The sequence below is a fragment of the Trichomycterus rosablanca genome, chromosome 23, assembly GCF_030014385.1.
Source record: "Trichomycterus rosablanca isolate fTriRos1 chromosome 23, fTriRos1.hap1, whole genome shotgun sequence".
In the NCBI taxonomy this organism is placed as follows: Eukaryota; Metazoa; Chordata; class Actinopteri; order Siluriformes; family Trichomycteridae; genus Trichomycterus; species Trichomycterus rosablanca.
This window is the reverse complement of record NC_086010.1, coordinates 18,721,302-18,736,560: the sequence shown is the minus strand read 5'-3', so window position 1 is coordinate 18,736,560 and position 15,259 is coordinate 18,721,302. Positions and strand designations below refer to the sequence as shown.

Here is a 15,259-nt window from a genome sequence, read left to right as displayed (position 1 = left end):
CTGGAATGGAACACACAAACAAACGAACAGTAAACTACACCAGGTTCATCCCAGCGTCAGGAGCAACCCAAAAATACATGATGGGAGACGTACAGACCGAGTTATCTACACCAGATGTAGGATAGGTCGTTCCGTATGAGGAGAAGAACCCAGACTTTGAGAAGCATGTCAGACACCCATCACCATAAAAAAAAAACAACCTGAACGAGCGCCCAGAGTACAACAGAGAAAGACAAAGACTACATACGCACAAAATATTAATTATAACTCTCACACGGAAATAATCCTCAAATTCGTCAATAATATAAGACTGAAGAGTATTAAAGTCTGGACACGTAGGCAAAATGCATATTTTTAATACATTTTTCAACATTATTTTATTTCATCTTCAATGTATTTTCCACTATTTGTGATGCGATATGCATGTGTGTGTATTTTAGTAAACATATAGTTAGTTATAGTTAGTGATATTGCCTATGTGTCCAGACTTTAGGGACACCCTGTATAATAAAGCAGCGATTTCTGCTCTTAATATCATAACTGTAATAACATGCCGCTATAAAAGCAAACAGACATTTTATTATGCCTATTTTTGCGTGTGTGTAGATGTCGGATTAATAATAGTGAGTGATAAAACGCCTCGTGTGTGTTTGTGCTGTGTTGCAGAGATGTGAGCTGTGTCCTCACAAAGACGGAGCTCTGAAAAGGACAGATAATGGAGGTAATAACGATAACACATAAAATATGTTCTTTATAGCTGTAATCATCACATAGGAGCCTGTACTTGTGTAGAGAGGATGTTATGATCGTTAATACACCAAAGTTACGCATTCTAGCATTCAAATAGGGGTTTAATGTATATTTAACATATTGTACCTATCGTATGGTATCTACCATAGCGTTCCTATGTACCATATCATATCAGCCTTATTGTATTTATAGTACCGTATGTTTTGAGTCCTATGTTTTTAAGAAGTCATTCAGTACACAGTCGCCTTCCGATGCGTTTTTCCAGCATCGTACCAACTTTTTAATGCACTACTGATGCGCCGCTGCTTTCACATCATCATCACATGAAAATCTTCTTCCCCTTAAAGCTTCTTTGTGCGTCCAAAAAGGTGGAGATCAGATCTGGACTATAAGCGTCTCTCAGACATGAGCGATTACTCCTCCTCCCTCCCCACATTGTAATATCCTTACAACAATCATCACGATCTTTAACACAGTGGAAATTATCTCTAATAAATCAGCAGTACAGGCATCATTGGACTGGTTGGTCATCATTGGACTGGTTCTTGGCCTCCGTTCGACTGGAACTGTAGCGACTTTGTACTGGTGTGAGATTAATCAGCACAGCTAATAAAAGCTTTTACACACACACACACACACACACACACGGCGGTTTGGCTGCCGCGTATTTATCTTCGTGACGATAGGAGGGGCCACTGTGTGTTTATCTGCCGTGGGTTTTTTATGACGGGGCGGTCCTGCCGGGGTCACAGCGGGGCTGCGAGTGCACTTCTACCGCACTTCTACACTTCTGGGCTGGGTTCACGGTAAGGCCAGCGCTGAGACAGTAAACACAGCGATGCGGACGCACCACACAGCTGCTCCACCGCGCCCCCTCCGGAGCCCCCGAAACCGTCAAACGGCCATGAGGGACAGCCGTGCTTCACGCCGCGCCGCGCCGCCTTTTCACGGGCGAAACTGTTAGTGATTGAACGTCAAAGCTCTGTACTACTGGGCTTCTAAATCCAGATTCATTTTTTTGTTTGTTTATTTAATTACAGTAGATTAAAAATCTCCTAAAGCAATACATTTATTTACTGCAGCTGACTGCCAGACTATTCATAAATAGATTTAAAATTAAGAAAAAATTAGGAAAAAAAATTAGAAATGAGAAAAATTTATAAATGTATTAGTTTTATTATTTAATTTATTATAAAAGAAGTGGTCAGGGTCAGGATTTTATTTTCAATTTAGGGCTAATAAATATTATTCATCTAAAAATAGGGGGGAAAAAACACAATATTAGTCAATAAATATAAAGTTTGTGACCTTAACATCAAGTTTTTTTTCTTTATTTAATTAAATAAATAATCAAACAACTTTTTTTAATCTCAATCTGATACCAAATTCATTTATTTTACTTGTAATAATAAATTTTAACTATTATTTTATCTATTAGGATTATTTCCTGCCGTGATGTGTCGCTACATCTGGTTAACAAATAAAAATACAGCCCTATAAATCGAAATTTCATCACGTACCGGCTCCAAACCGCGGCCCGGCACCCGCCCCTCTCTCTTCTCCCCCCCTCCCTCTTCCCCGAGGTTTAAATTGTGCCAGTCTGGTGCGTGTGACGGGGTGAGAAGTTCGTTCGGGGTGTGTTTGGGTTCTTTATGGCCCCGTTTTATGGGCTTCTGTGAGATTCTTCCAGCGACTTCAGAACCTTGCCGTACCCTCCCTGTCTGAGGTCAAAGACAGGTCACGGGTTCACTTTTAAGTTTACGCCTGTTATCCCCCCACCCACCCCCCCTGGCTGACTGGACAAACCTCACACATCACCCCCCCCCCCCCCCCCCCCCCCCCCCCCGCACCAAGTCAGTCATGTTGTTTACAGTATGTTTACGAGCCGCTGATCTGATTACTGGCTCTACACGCACTAGAAGTGATCTCTCCATTCCAAATTTCCATTCTAATGAATGAAAAAACCCCTAAAATGACAGTTTAATCAACCTTCTGGTGCTGTTATGGATGAATCTGTGTCTGGCGTGTGCATCTCGGGAGTAAACGACGATGTAAAGGTGTTTTTTGTTTTCCTTCGCTCTCCCAGGCTGGGCTCATGTGGTCTGTGCGCTCTACATCCCAGAGGTGGAGTTTGCCAACGTCTCCACCATGGAGCCCATCGTTCTGCAGTCAGTCCCTCACGACCGATACAACAAGGTGAGCGTGCCGTACGGGTCGCATCCCAGTGCTTTAAATCACTCTGGCCTTCTGACACTGAGATGCGGGGTTACGGGCGTCTATATAGATATGATTCGCTGTGTCTGAGGGGGGTCGGGGATGGTTGAACCGTCTAGCCAATGTGAGGAGCACTTGTTGGTGCGCTCTCAGTGCAGGTCCCGAGCCCGGATAGAAATAGGAGGAGGAGGCGACGTGCCAGGAAGGGCATCCGTGCCAAGGCTGGAATGCATTCCTAAATTAGTAATCCTCGACGGACTCAAGTGTGGCAGCTGTTTGAGTAAAAGTGCCTGTCTGGGTTAATTTTATTAATAATTTAATTTAATAATTAGTGGCCATAAAGCTCCGTCAGAAGTTCCTGCAGTTTTGTTCGCACATCCTACAGTCGAGATCTCACCTGAAAGCACCACCAGACGCCCCGTCGCGAATCGTTCCGGTCCGAATTCCATACGATGAAGTATTTATGAACCCGGAATGCGCCTCTGTGTGCCACGCATGCCAAGTGCAGCTTTCATTTCATGCTTGAACCAATCGATGCGCCGCCCGCTTTCTCAGTACCCGAGTCTCCGCTCCGAGCCGGGTTAAAGCGCCGCGCTTATTACCCTCGGCCGCGAGACTCGAGAAGGATTCTTCGATCCTCGATCGTGGCGGCTTCACACCCATCGCGCCGTATTTTCTACAGATGCGCCGTATACGCATCACACCGGCAGCTTCTGAAAGCCGCGAAATTGCGCCGTTTGTGCGTGCGTGCGTGCGTGCGCCAGCAAGGGGTTATCGGACGTGCACGGAATAGTCAAACATTAAGGTCCATGTCACATAAGCACCTCGTGTTGTCCACCAGTCACAGTAAAGGAAAAGGGAACATGTATGACCACAGTCACAGTCCAAAACCCTGTAAATCTTATAACCTGTGATGAATTTTTTATATTTTTTTCTGATGTTTCTCAGTCTGATTCTTAACACGCTTGTGCCCCCCCCCCCCACATCCCCCCCCCCCCCCTTATAGACGTGCTATATCTGTGAAGAACAAGGACGTGAGAGTAAAGCCGCCACCGGAGCCTGCATGACCTGTAACAAACACGGCTGCCGTCAAGCCTTCCACGTCACATGGTGGGTTTAAGCATGTGCAACACGCCGACTCTTCTTCTTCGTTTATTTTCGTTCATTTGATTTCCATTAGACGCTTCGTCCTGGTCTGGCTCGCAGATCTATCTATTCCTTACTTAGACGTAGCCCGTCATGTCTGTCTAGATGCCCGGCCTCGACGGCACAGAGATCCGAACCCGGATCTCGGCGATCGTGGTTCCACCCGGGCACCTCGTGTGAATATCAGTTTAGTAACAGTTATACCGAATCTGTGTGGCGACCTGGCCGGGCATCCAAACAGACACAGTTGTGCGTGTTTGAGGGAGGAAAGGTTGGATGGGGCCTCTTCCCGCTTCAGCTGCAATATGCGCACGTATAAGTCGATGAGAGGAGGAGAAATCACGTGGAGCTCAGCGTGTCTCTCCGTACACGATACAGCTCTACGTGTGAACCCGACACTCCTCGATCAGATCGGGGGCTGTGCGAGCGCCAGCCAGTTCGCAGTCGGGAATCAGAATTGATTTAATGTAAATGTTGAATGAATAATTTATTTTATGTCATTTTTATTTTGTGTTATTATTTTATTTATTTATTAATTTTTTTAATTTTTGTAAATTTTGTTTATTTTATTTATTTATTTATTTTTTTTTTTTTTTTTTTTTTTTTTTTTTTTTTTTTTTTATTTTTTTTTTTTTTTTTTTTTTTTTTTTTTTACTTTTTATTATTATTGTTTAATTTATTTTATGTTGTGTTTTATTATGTAGATGAGAGTATATATTTTGTATTGCAATGTTTTTGTGAAGCACTTTGTGATTCTTATCTGTGAAAAGTGCTACATAAATAAATTTTACTTACTTACTAACCTGGGAGATGTTTGATGCCGCCGTGTGTTTGACATGTTTTCGTTTGTGTCCCCAGCGCTCAGTTTGCCGGCCTGCTGTGTGAGGAGCAGGGCTCAGATGCCGACAACGTGAAGTACTGCGGCTACTGCAAATACCATTACAGCAAACTGGTGAGAACCAGGGCTATGCTTAATATCGTACTGACACACCTAATGCACCTGAACCTGAGTGTGTTGGAGAGAATTATGGGATACCTGCGGTACTGCGCTCTCGTTTGTCCGTGAGACGTGGCAGAGCGGCTTCCTGCCTCCTTTGCTAGTGAGCGGCGACCTCGAAAAACAGTCCACGGTATTGGCTGACCGAATATCGGCGTAAACCGGCCCTAAACCTGTGGCATGCCAGGCTGTGCCACCTTCAAGTAAAAGTGTTCGACTACAATCTTAACTCAGACGTGGTTGAGAAGATTCCCTGTTCTCTTTATTAATGTAGGACCTTATTAAAATCTCCTAATATTTATTAGTTTTTTTGCGATAACCTCAAATATCTCGGCGATCTGAGCTTCCCTGCAGGATCTATAGTTAGTGGGTGGGTGGGGGGGTTGTTCGGTGCCGGTTCTGCTTGTGTTATTATGTGGTGACCATAGAAGGTTAACTGACCACCTCATGAAGACGAGAAGGTCTGTAGTTGAGCGTCCAAACTTTTAAAGATACGGAGACACGGACTGGGGTTTAATCCATCTACTGGAATCCTTCTAGTTGTTTAAAAGGCATGATCTTAACAACGTGACACATCTGACCGGCTACATAGGTGTCCGGGTACTGGACTAGTAATCGAAATGTCACTGGTTCAAGCCTCACCACTGCCAGGTTGCCACTGTCGGGCCCTTTAAGCAAGGCCCTTAACCCATAATTGCTTAGATAATATACTGTCACACTACTGTCATGAATGAAATCGACATCCTAGTAAATAAATACATAAATAGTAAATAAATAAATGGAATGTAGTAAAAATAGTCAGTAATAAACAAAATATCAGCACAATTTAGATCCAAATCAAGAGAACCGACTCCCGGTTTGTCTAGACAGAGAGTTTTAATACCAGACGGAACAGTTTTAACCTCTCACAGCCATAAAAATGAAATTATTAAATTAACCCGCAATATAAAGACAGGATACAATAACGACTCAAACGTAATAAGTGACGTAGCGCCGGTGGTCACCAGCTTCTGGACGTTCTCTGACGTGTCTGGCTCGTCCGTGCAGACGCCCGTCTCTTCCTGTGTCTGTAGTGGTTTTTTATTTTTATTTTTATTTTATTTGCATTCCGTCTCGCTTGTTTGCCTCATTTGCCTTAAAGTCTGAAAGTCTGAGTATTTGCACACGAGTTCTGCTGCTGAGCTGCTGACCAACGGCGACGCGAGACCAGACGCTGTTCAGTTCTGTGTGTGTGTGTGTGTGTGTGTGTGTGTGTGTGTGTGTGTGTGTGTGTGGTAGTAAGTGATGGCACTGTTTCAGATTCAAAGCTGTGCTTATATTTTTAATAGGTTTATTATTACAGTAAATTAGGATTTGATTAGGATTAGGTAATAATCAATACTAAATCGAAATATTATGGAATATTAAATAGCTGGAATATCTGCATTTAGTTTTCCATTCGTTTTCATCAACCGCGTCATCTTGGTCAGGGTCACGGTGGGTCAGGTTTTACCCTAAAATATCGTGTTCAAGACTGAATATCATATCCTGGACGGGGCGCCAATCCATCTCAGGGCCTCGGCGCCGCCGAGATTGGAACCCAGAACCCAGTTTGTAGGTGCACTTGTAAGTGCGCTGTCTGTGCTGGTCACAAGCCCGAATAAAAAAATAAGGCGTGCGCCAGGAAAGGCACCCGGCTTGTACCAAAGAACTGTTTCGAATCGGGTATTCAGACTAGAAAGTTCCGGTCTGACGGTCTTTACATACGGGAGGATCCGGAAAAAGAAACCAGACAGTATGTTAACAGTCTGTTAGACCTGGTAAAGCGCAGCTCTGCGATATTAAACGACGCCAGGACGTCCCCGTATCCTTTTAATTCTCAATACGACGCGCGTATGAAATCCGCGGGGTTATCAGCGATGCTCTGAGGCTGTGAGGCCGTGATGTGGCGTCTGCGCCCCTCGGTACGCTGGTTATGTAAAACACCACAGATGTAACGCTGACAGGTTTTCATTTCCGCGCACTTAATTAGCTTAATTGCGATGGCTATTGCCGTCGCCTGCGCTTATTAAGGCGGGGGCCGGGCCGTATCTGTTCTCTATCGCCATGGCGACGATCCATCGGTACCAGATAGGAGCGTCGGGACGCGTGTCGGCTCGTATCCGCCGCCTCCGGAGCGCATCTGGAACACGCCTCACGCCTTATTTCTCAAACTCCGTCTTCAGTCCCAGCTGCTGAAAGATGATCTGCTGCATAATCAAGTCGCCACACACACACACACACACACACACACACACAAAATGAGCCAGTACTACACCCCCCCCCCCCCACACACACACACAGCCCAATAACCCCCTAATCTCACCGACAATCAGCAGCGACTTTTAGAACCTTTGTGTTCTCCGTCGTTCCCCCTCTTCCCCTCGGCCGTTTAATCCCTCTCTCCCAGAGAGGCTAGAGTTTCAGCCAAGGATGAGTGGCACTGCGCTTTTCATTCCTGCCTCGCTGCCGTGTGTGTGTGTGTGTGTGTGTGTGTGTGTGTGTGTGTGTGTGATGGACGGGGGGCGACGGGACAGGCTGGGGGACGCCGTCCAGCTTCAGAGCTGCGCTGGGATTTGGACCCACAACCCCCTGCTGCTTCATGGATTTGTCCTGTGTGTCTGTGTGTGCACGCATGTGCGTCCTTCCCAACAAAGGCCCCTCACACACACACACTCACACACACACACTCACACACACACCGCAGGTCTTAAGAGTCTGGCGGAGGGGAACCGGGTCTCTAATGAGCGCGGCTGGAGGAGTCGGTGCAAAACCAGCCGCGTTTCTGCCAAACAGCATTTTGCATGAACTGTGTGTCATTATCGGTGCCGTGACCGGTGAGATCTGGCACATCTGTACAGGTTTGGAACCATAACATAAAACAGTCCAACAGTTTCCAGTTTAGCGGTGATAAAAGCGACCCGACCGCCTGTTTGGTATCACGAGAAATAAAACCTGTGAGGTTTGAGGCTGAAAAGGAAATGAAGTTACGGTAACCACTAGGTGTGTGTCTCTGCTCGGTGAAAATATCCCAGTACGTGATGGATTACAACCAGGATTTAATGGGATCTAGTGGATTTCAGGGACGTCAAATAAGTCAGATAAGAAAAAAAGTTCCTAGTATCTTAATAAATTCTGCCCCCGATAATCAGCTTCTATTAATGAGAATTTACAGAATATATGAAGCTTTGATTAAACTGTGATTCACTTCTGAGGGTTCAGTCGTGTGGGATTGATCACAGTGATGATTTTAATCATCTTCTCTTCTCATTCCTTTGCCTTTTTTCTACTTTTCTTTATTTTATTCTCTTCTTTCTCTTTCTTTTCTATACTTTATTCCTGTCTCTTCTTTTTCATTTAGTCCTCTTTTATTCTCTTCTGTTTTCTTTTCTCTTTTCTTATTTCTTTGCTTTCCTTTTTTACTTTTCTCTATTCTCCTTTTTATTCTCCTCTTTTTCCTTATTTTCTATACTTACTTCTTGCTGTCTTTCCTTTATTTTTATTTGATCTTTTTTTTATTCCTTTTCTTCTTTGTTCTCTTATGTTCTCATTTCTTCTCTATTTGTCTTTTATTCTCACCTCCTTTTGTCCTTTTCTTTATTCTCCTCTTTTTTCTTTTCTTTTCTCTTCTGTTCTTGTTCCTTTTCTACTTTTCTCCACTTTCTTTACTTCTCTATTCTCTTTTATTCTTTCCTCTTTATTTTATTTTTTGCTTTCCTTCTCTGTTCTCTAATGTTATCTACTCTGTATTCTTCTCTTTTTTTGTTCTGTTCTCTTCTCCTCTTTATTCTTTTCTTTTTCTTTTCTCTTCTCTTCTCTCGTCTTTCTCTTTTCTTCTTTATTTTTTTACTTTTCTGTTCTTTTTCCTGTCTCTTCTTTATTTTAATTTTATTCTTTTTTCCTCTTCTCTGTTCTCTCATGTTCTCTTCTCTATTCTTTTCTTTAATTTTACCTCTTTATTCTCTTCCTCTTTCTTCTTTATTCATTTCTTTTCTCTATTCTTTTCATGTTTCTTCTCTTCTCTTTTCTTCCTTTTTTAACTGGACTTTATTTTGACACCTGAAATGCTTACGTTAGTTATTTATATATAAATCCCCTGTGAAATATTTCTTAACACTGACGTCTTAAGCCTAGTGCACGTTACGTGATTCTGTTGCTGTCCTCGGCATTTTATAATAGCGTGGCGTTGGGTGGGGGTGTGTTGTTGGTGTGCATGGTACGCAATCAGTCACCAATCAGGCGTGGCGCTGCCCGAATCATCAGTCTGAGATCCGTTTTTAACGGCGTCATGTGGAGAAGCAAATAACTGTTGAGCTGTATGTGGTGCACGGAGGTACAGACGGGGATGCGCTGCTTTTGTTTTGGTGCGTTCTGACGTTCTCATTGGCTGATCACCGAGAATTTCAAACATGCTGGACGGTTTCGGGAGCTTTCACATCCTTCTGAAAAGAAACCGTGGACTAAAAAAGTGGCCTGGAAAACAAACGACAGCTTATATCTGACCATGTTTATCTCTGGTGTGTGTAAACACACTCCTGTTATGGTGATCTGTCAGTAGGACTTTTGTCTTCTTCTTCTTGCTGCGTGAGAGACGACGATTTTTATATGGTAACCCGAAGTTCCTCTTTCACCTTTTAGAGAAGGAGCAAAGGCCGGGGTAGTAGGGCTCAAAGCTTAAGCGATTTTTCCTCTCACTCTTTGGCTAAACACCATGACAAGGAGAAGAAGGTAAGGCAGCCTGCTGACCTCCTTTCCATCAGCCATGCGCCACTCGTACGCCCTTTTCCCTCCTCGCACGTCGAGGTCCGTTCCGTTCCGTGTCCTTAACGCGTAGTACTCGCTCACTTTGCTCCCGAAACGTCGCCCCTTGGGTTTCCGTCCGGCCAGGATTCGAAAGCCGAGGACGGAATAGAAATGATTCGAGAGCGATTCGAGAACCGGGTACTCAGAAAGTGATCAGTCACGCGTGTGTTGCGTGTTAGTTACGGCCCAAACAGCCACCCTGATTTACCTTTCAGCTTAATGAAATTAAAAATTCACGCCTGTTAATCACAGTGTGTGCCCAGGCTGACTGATTCTCTTTGACTGAATTGGGCACAAATTCCCATACAGACATACAGAGTCTGTCTGAAAACTTTTGGTCACATGGTATAAACGTACGCATACATGTGCCGAGGACCATCGTGTCTGAATTCAGGACGCAGCCCGGATAGGCCGCACGTTAAGCATGATTAACGCCGCTGGAATACCGCTCAGCCGTCTGCTAAAGTAGCACAGCGTGGTCACGTCTCTGATAAAGGTAATCCCATAATTCTGTGTGCTGGACCCTGTTATTATGAAACACAAAGCAGGCGTGTGTTAAGCATGCTCTTATACACACACACGGTGATATGCCTAGGTGTGTTGTGATCTAGTTAAAATCATTACAGTGTCGCGTTTATTTAAAGCGCCGGCGCAAACACGCGCGTTTTCAACACGTTAGACGTTATTTTGAACATAAAGCTTCACCGTTTTAAGTACAGAGTGCCAAATCCTCGTCTCTCATTTTCTAATTCACTCATTCGGCTCAGCCGCGCAGCCTCTGTTGGGCCCCGGAGCAAGGCCCCTAACCCTCTGAGCTCCCGGGGCGCTGAACGACGGCTGACCCTGCGCTCCGACCCCAGCTGAGATACACGGATAAAGACGTTCCATTTTATTCGACCATCGTTTCAGTCTGAATGCTTGTGATTATGGCGGTGGTGATCATCATCGCTGTGATTGTAATCAAGATAATTCAACCAGTATCATAAAATTCGAATAAATACGCCGTCAAGCGCACATTTATATAAACACCGTCCGTGTGTATATATTTGATGTGAATGGAACTCTGATTTGGATGATGGTATATTAGCAGATCTCCTACAGTGAAGGTTCATGTGGTTTATTCCGCACGCCTGTCTCGTCCACGTGAGCTCATCTGTTCGTTCCTCTTTATTTCCATCCGTCGTGGCTCCACGTTCACGTCACTCATCAGTCCTGTAAGTTTGATCTCGGTGTTGAGTTTAGCAGAACCCTAAAAACGACCTTAAATGTTTACTTTATGATTCTGATTCTTATTGTTATTACTTTTTTTTATTTTTACAATATTATTATTTATAATATTACTATTTATCTTTATTATTATTCCTGTCATTTGTATTACAATATAATTCTTATTATTTTATTATTAGTATATTACTATTTGTAATCATCATATTAATATTGACTATTTATTATTATTTTTATTATTGTTAATATTATTATTTAATAATATTAGTAGTATTTATTAACATTATTATTATAATTATTTATTAATCTTAATTATAATTTATTAACATTATTTATTATTATAATTATCTATTATTATTATTTATTATTAGTAGTATTTAATAACACAATTATTATTTATTATTGTTATTTACTATTATTATTATTATTTACTACTAATATTATTATTATTATTACCTATGAATATTATTATTTACTATTATTATTAATTATTGATTATTATTATTATTATTATTATTATTATTATTATTATAGCCCAAAATATATGGACACTGAGTTTGTTAGACGCCTGGTTCCAAATCCATCTGTAGTAGTCGACCCCCTCCTGGAGGGGCTTTCCTCAGGATTTTGGAGTGTGTGGTTAGTAATTTGTGCCCATTATTTAGTGAACGCTGTTAGGACAGACACTGATGATGGAAGAATGGGCCTGAGTTGCTGCTGAATCCCAGTTCATCCTCACCAGACTCATCAAACCGCGTCTTTATAGACCAGCCGGAGTGTTTATTCACCCGCCGGCGAGGGGTACGGCTGAAACATCTAGCTTCAGTAATTAGGAGGGTGTCCATATACTTTTGGACCTGTAATGGTATGTTATAATCGGGGTTATTGTTCTATAACGTGTTAAAACTGTGATTATATCGAGGTGTTTATAGTGAGTTTTATACCCTGTTCAGACCGGATAAGTTGGCGCTCCTGGTCATTTTTGTTTAAAAGCGTGTGTTGGTAGGTTCTGACCCTCTCTCTCCACGCCGGTGGGTGGGAGCGGCATTTCTAAACCTCCTCGTAGTGGAGAGCTCTGCTCTCTGGCCCGGCTATTGTTACGGCACCTGATTTGCATTAGCAAAGGGGACCCATCCCCCCACTTTTTTTGGGAAAGGTGAAAGGTTACAGGGCTCAGATGTATACCTAGCTAATTCCAAACCCCGGGGCCAAACAACAATAGCTGCTAAAAGCTTCTCAATTTGCAGGCGGTTCAGATGTGCTGAGAGAGAGAGAGAGAGCGGCATCTGGGAATCAAACTACACACTCACACACACACTCACACACACACACACACACACACACACACACACACACACACACACACACACAGGCAGAGAGAGAGATGCTGCATATTTACAATCCAGATCTTTTCGGGCTGGTTTGATTGGTTCTGTGTTGTGAGTGATTATTTTGTGTGTGTGTGGACGCAAAGACAATTTAAATCCAGCTCAGGGGCTCAACAGTGGCAAGTTAGCAGTGGTGGGGCTTGAACCGGCAACCTTTTGAATATTAGTCCAGTACCTTAAGCGCTAAGCTCAGGATCAAAACAAGCACCACTGCACGGGACCCAAATGTTATTATTATTTATTAATATTATTATTGTTTATTATTATTATTATTAATATGTGTATGTGTCAACATTTATTATTATTATACTTTTTTGCTATCATTATTTATTAACATTATTATTATTATTTATCATTATTGTTTATTTTTTTATTATCATTATTTGACATTATTTGTTATTATTTATCATTATTATTATTTATTATTATATTATTTTTTATTATTATTTTTTATAATCATTATTTAACATTATTTATTATTATTATTATTATTATTTATCATTATTGCTTATTATTATTTATCATTATTGTTTATTATTATTATTTATCATTATTGTTTATTATTTTTTATTATCATTATTTGACATTATTTGTTATTATTTATCATTATTATTATTTATTATTATTGTTTATTTTTTTATTATCATTATTTGACATTATTTGTTATTATTTATCATTATTATTATTTATTATTATATTATTTTTTATTATTATTTTTTATAATCATTATTTAACATTATTTATTATTATTATTATTATTAGTTATCATTATTGCTTATTATTATTTATCATTATTGTTTATTATTATTATTTATCATTATTGTTTATTATTTTTTAACTATCATTATTTATTAATATTATTTATTATTATTATTATTTATTATCATTATTTTACATTATTGCTTATTATTATTATTTAATATTATATTATTTACTATTATTATTTTTTTGTTATCTTTATTTATTAACATTATTATTTATATTGTTATTATTGTGAGATTATTGTAATGATTGTAATTATTATTATTGTGTATATTGTTATTATTTACGGTGAGGTCTCTGCCTCATGCACCTTTGCTCAGGTAACCGCCGAAAGATTTTGGCAAATGCGTAAATATGATGTTTGTTTATATATAGTGAGATTTGTAACATAGTAAGAGCCGAAACACACCGGTCAGTGCTGCTGCTGCTGCTGCTGCGTCCTCTGTAACTAACGTGTACATGACAAAATGATGTTTTGGGATTCTCTTGAAGCGCAACACGTCAAAAATTGCTCTTATGGTGTCTGCAAATTTACTGCAATATGAAACTGATGAGAAACTGGAGCCAATCAAAGTCTTGAAGTGCGGGTGTGATCGGTGCGTGCCTGAGGGAGGACGTCACTGTGCGGTTCAGATGAGGTGGACTCTGATTTACGGAGATCACAAGGACACCGAGACGCACACTGCCTTTTGATTAAAGCTGCTCGTTAAATAATTATAAAGAATTAGTACCGGGGCTGATCGAATTCGTGGCTTTTTATTAGAGCTGCTCGTGAAACATCAGATGTAAAAGCGTGAGAAGACGTTTTTTTGTTCCATTATAAGTTCGACTTGTTAGCGCTTTAATAAATCGAAGCTCCTGTTCATTTCCATCCACTTAGGAACGACCTGCGAGTTTTTTACTTCTTCTTTAACTTGTTCCTGAATAAACTGTCATCGCGTCGTCAGTTCCTCCTGAATAATCGACGCCCCCGACGAACGCGCGAATCCGTAACGGCGCCCGGCTCGTCTCTCTCTTTCACAGCTCTCCTGTTTAAAACGGAGGAGCGAGGAGGCCGGAGGTGTAAATTCGTTCGCGCTCCCTCTCCTTGGGGCGAGAATAGTGCCGCCCGCCGCTCAGGCGGGGGTGTAAATTAAGCCGAGTTCGAGTCGTCGATGTCGTTGAGATGAGAGCTCGAGCGTCCTGCAGGAATCGAATCGTTTATCTCGGTCGTCGTTAAATCTGGTCGTGGGTTCGTCCCCGGGACTAATCCGTGCAGACTCCAGCGCACCAGTCTCGGGGGTTCCTTCGCTCCCCCCACTCAAAGTAAAATATAGATTTATTTATTTATAGATTTTGTCCCCTTTTCTGTTGATAAAATCCTGTTGTATCTGTTTTCTGTTTCAGAAACATAAGGAGAGAGACCGCCACAAACCCAAACATAAAAAGTCCCTGGACCTGTCGTCGCCCCTCGTTCCACCCCTGATGCTCACTCCGGATAAGGTGATTGCACACGTACGTCCATCCTTTACTTTTACCTGTCTGTTTTGGACTGTGAATCCACTAACACGATCACCACACCCCCCTCACACGTGTCCGGTCTGCAGCCGCTTCTTATCACCTGCCAGGCTTCTTGCGGAGAGCCGTATAGCGCCAGTCTCGGTTATCACGTGTAACAGCGGGGCGAGAAGAGACCCTGTCCGACCTTCCCTCCCTCAAACACGGCCACTTGCGGCCGCTTCTTATCACCTGTCAGGGTTCCCGCAAAGAGCCGTATGGCGTACGGAGAGCCTCGCCAAGCTCCTTGTGCAGGCTCTTGGACCAGTCTCGGATGTCGCATGGAACGGCGGCGGTGTGTGTGGGCTGGAAGAGACCCTGTCCGACCTTCCCTCCCTCAAACACGGCCAGTCGTGTTCGTGTGGACGCCCGGCTTGGTCAGCAGCACTGCTGAGATCTTAACTCGCCATGACCCGGCTCT

The 15,259-nt window shown here is 42.2% G+C and overlaps 2 protein-coding genes across 5 annotated transcripts in view; one reads left to right on the top strand and one right to left on the bottom strand.

Moving 5' to 3' along the window:
* armc3 (armadillo repeat containing 3) overlaps positions 1–15,259 on the bottom strand; it is a 378,416-nt gene that overhangs the window by 69,976 nt on the left and 293,181 nt on the right. The window lies entirely within an intron of this gene.
* mllt10 (MLLT10 histone lysine methyltransferase DOT1L cofactor) overlaps positions 1–15,259 on the top strand; it is a 45,705-nt gene that overhangs the window by 3,298 nt on the left and 27,148 nt on the right. For 2 of the 4 annotated variants that reach the window (XM_062985333.1, XM_062985331.1), the window contains exons 3-7: positions 667–721; positions 2,837–2,946; positions 3,971–4,074; positions 4,969–5,062; positions 14,689–14,796. In XM_062985333.1, the coding sequence (XP_062841403.1) occupies positions 667–721; positions 2,837–2,946; positions 3,971–4,074; positions 4,969–5,062; positions 14,689–14,796 (471 nt within the window). Of the gene's footprint in view, positions 1–666; positions 722–2,836; positions 2,947–3,970; positions 4,075–4,968; positions 5,063–11,959; positions 12,018–14,688; positions 14,797–15,259 lie in introns of those variants that run through there. The other 2 variants (XM_062985332.1, XM_062985334.1) reach the window with 2 other exon arrangements.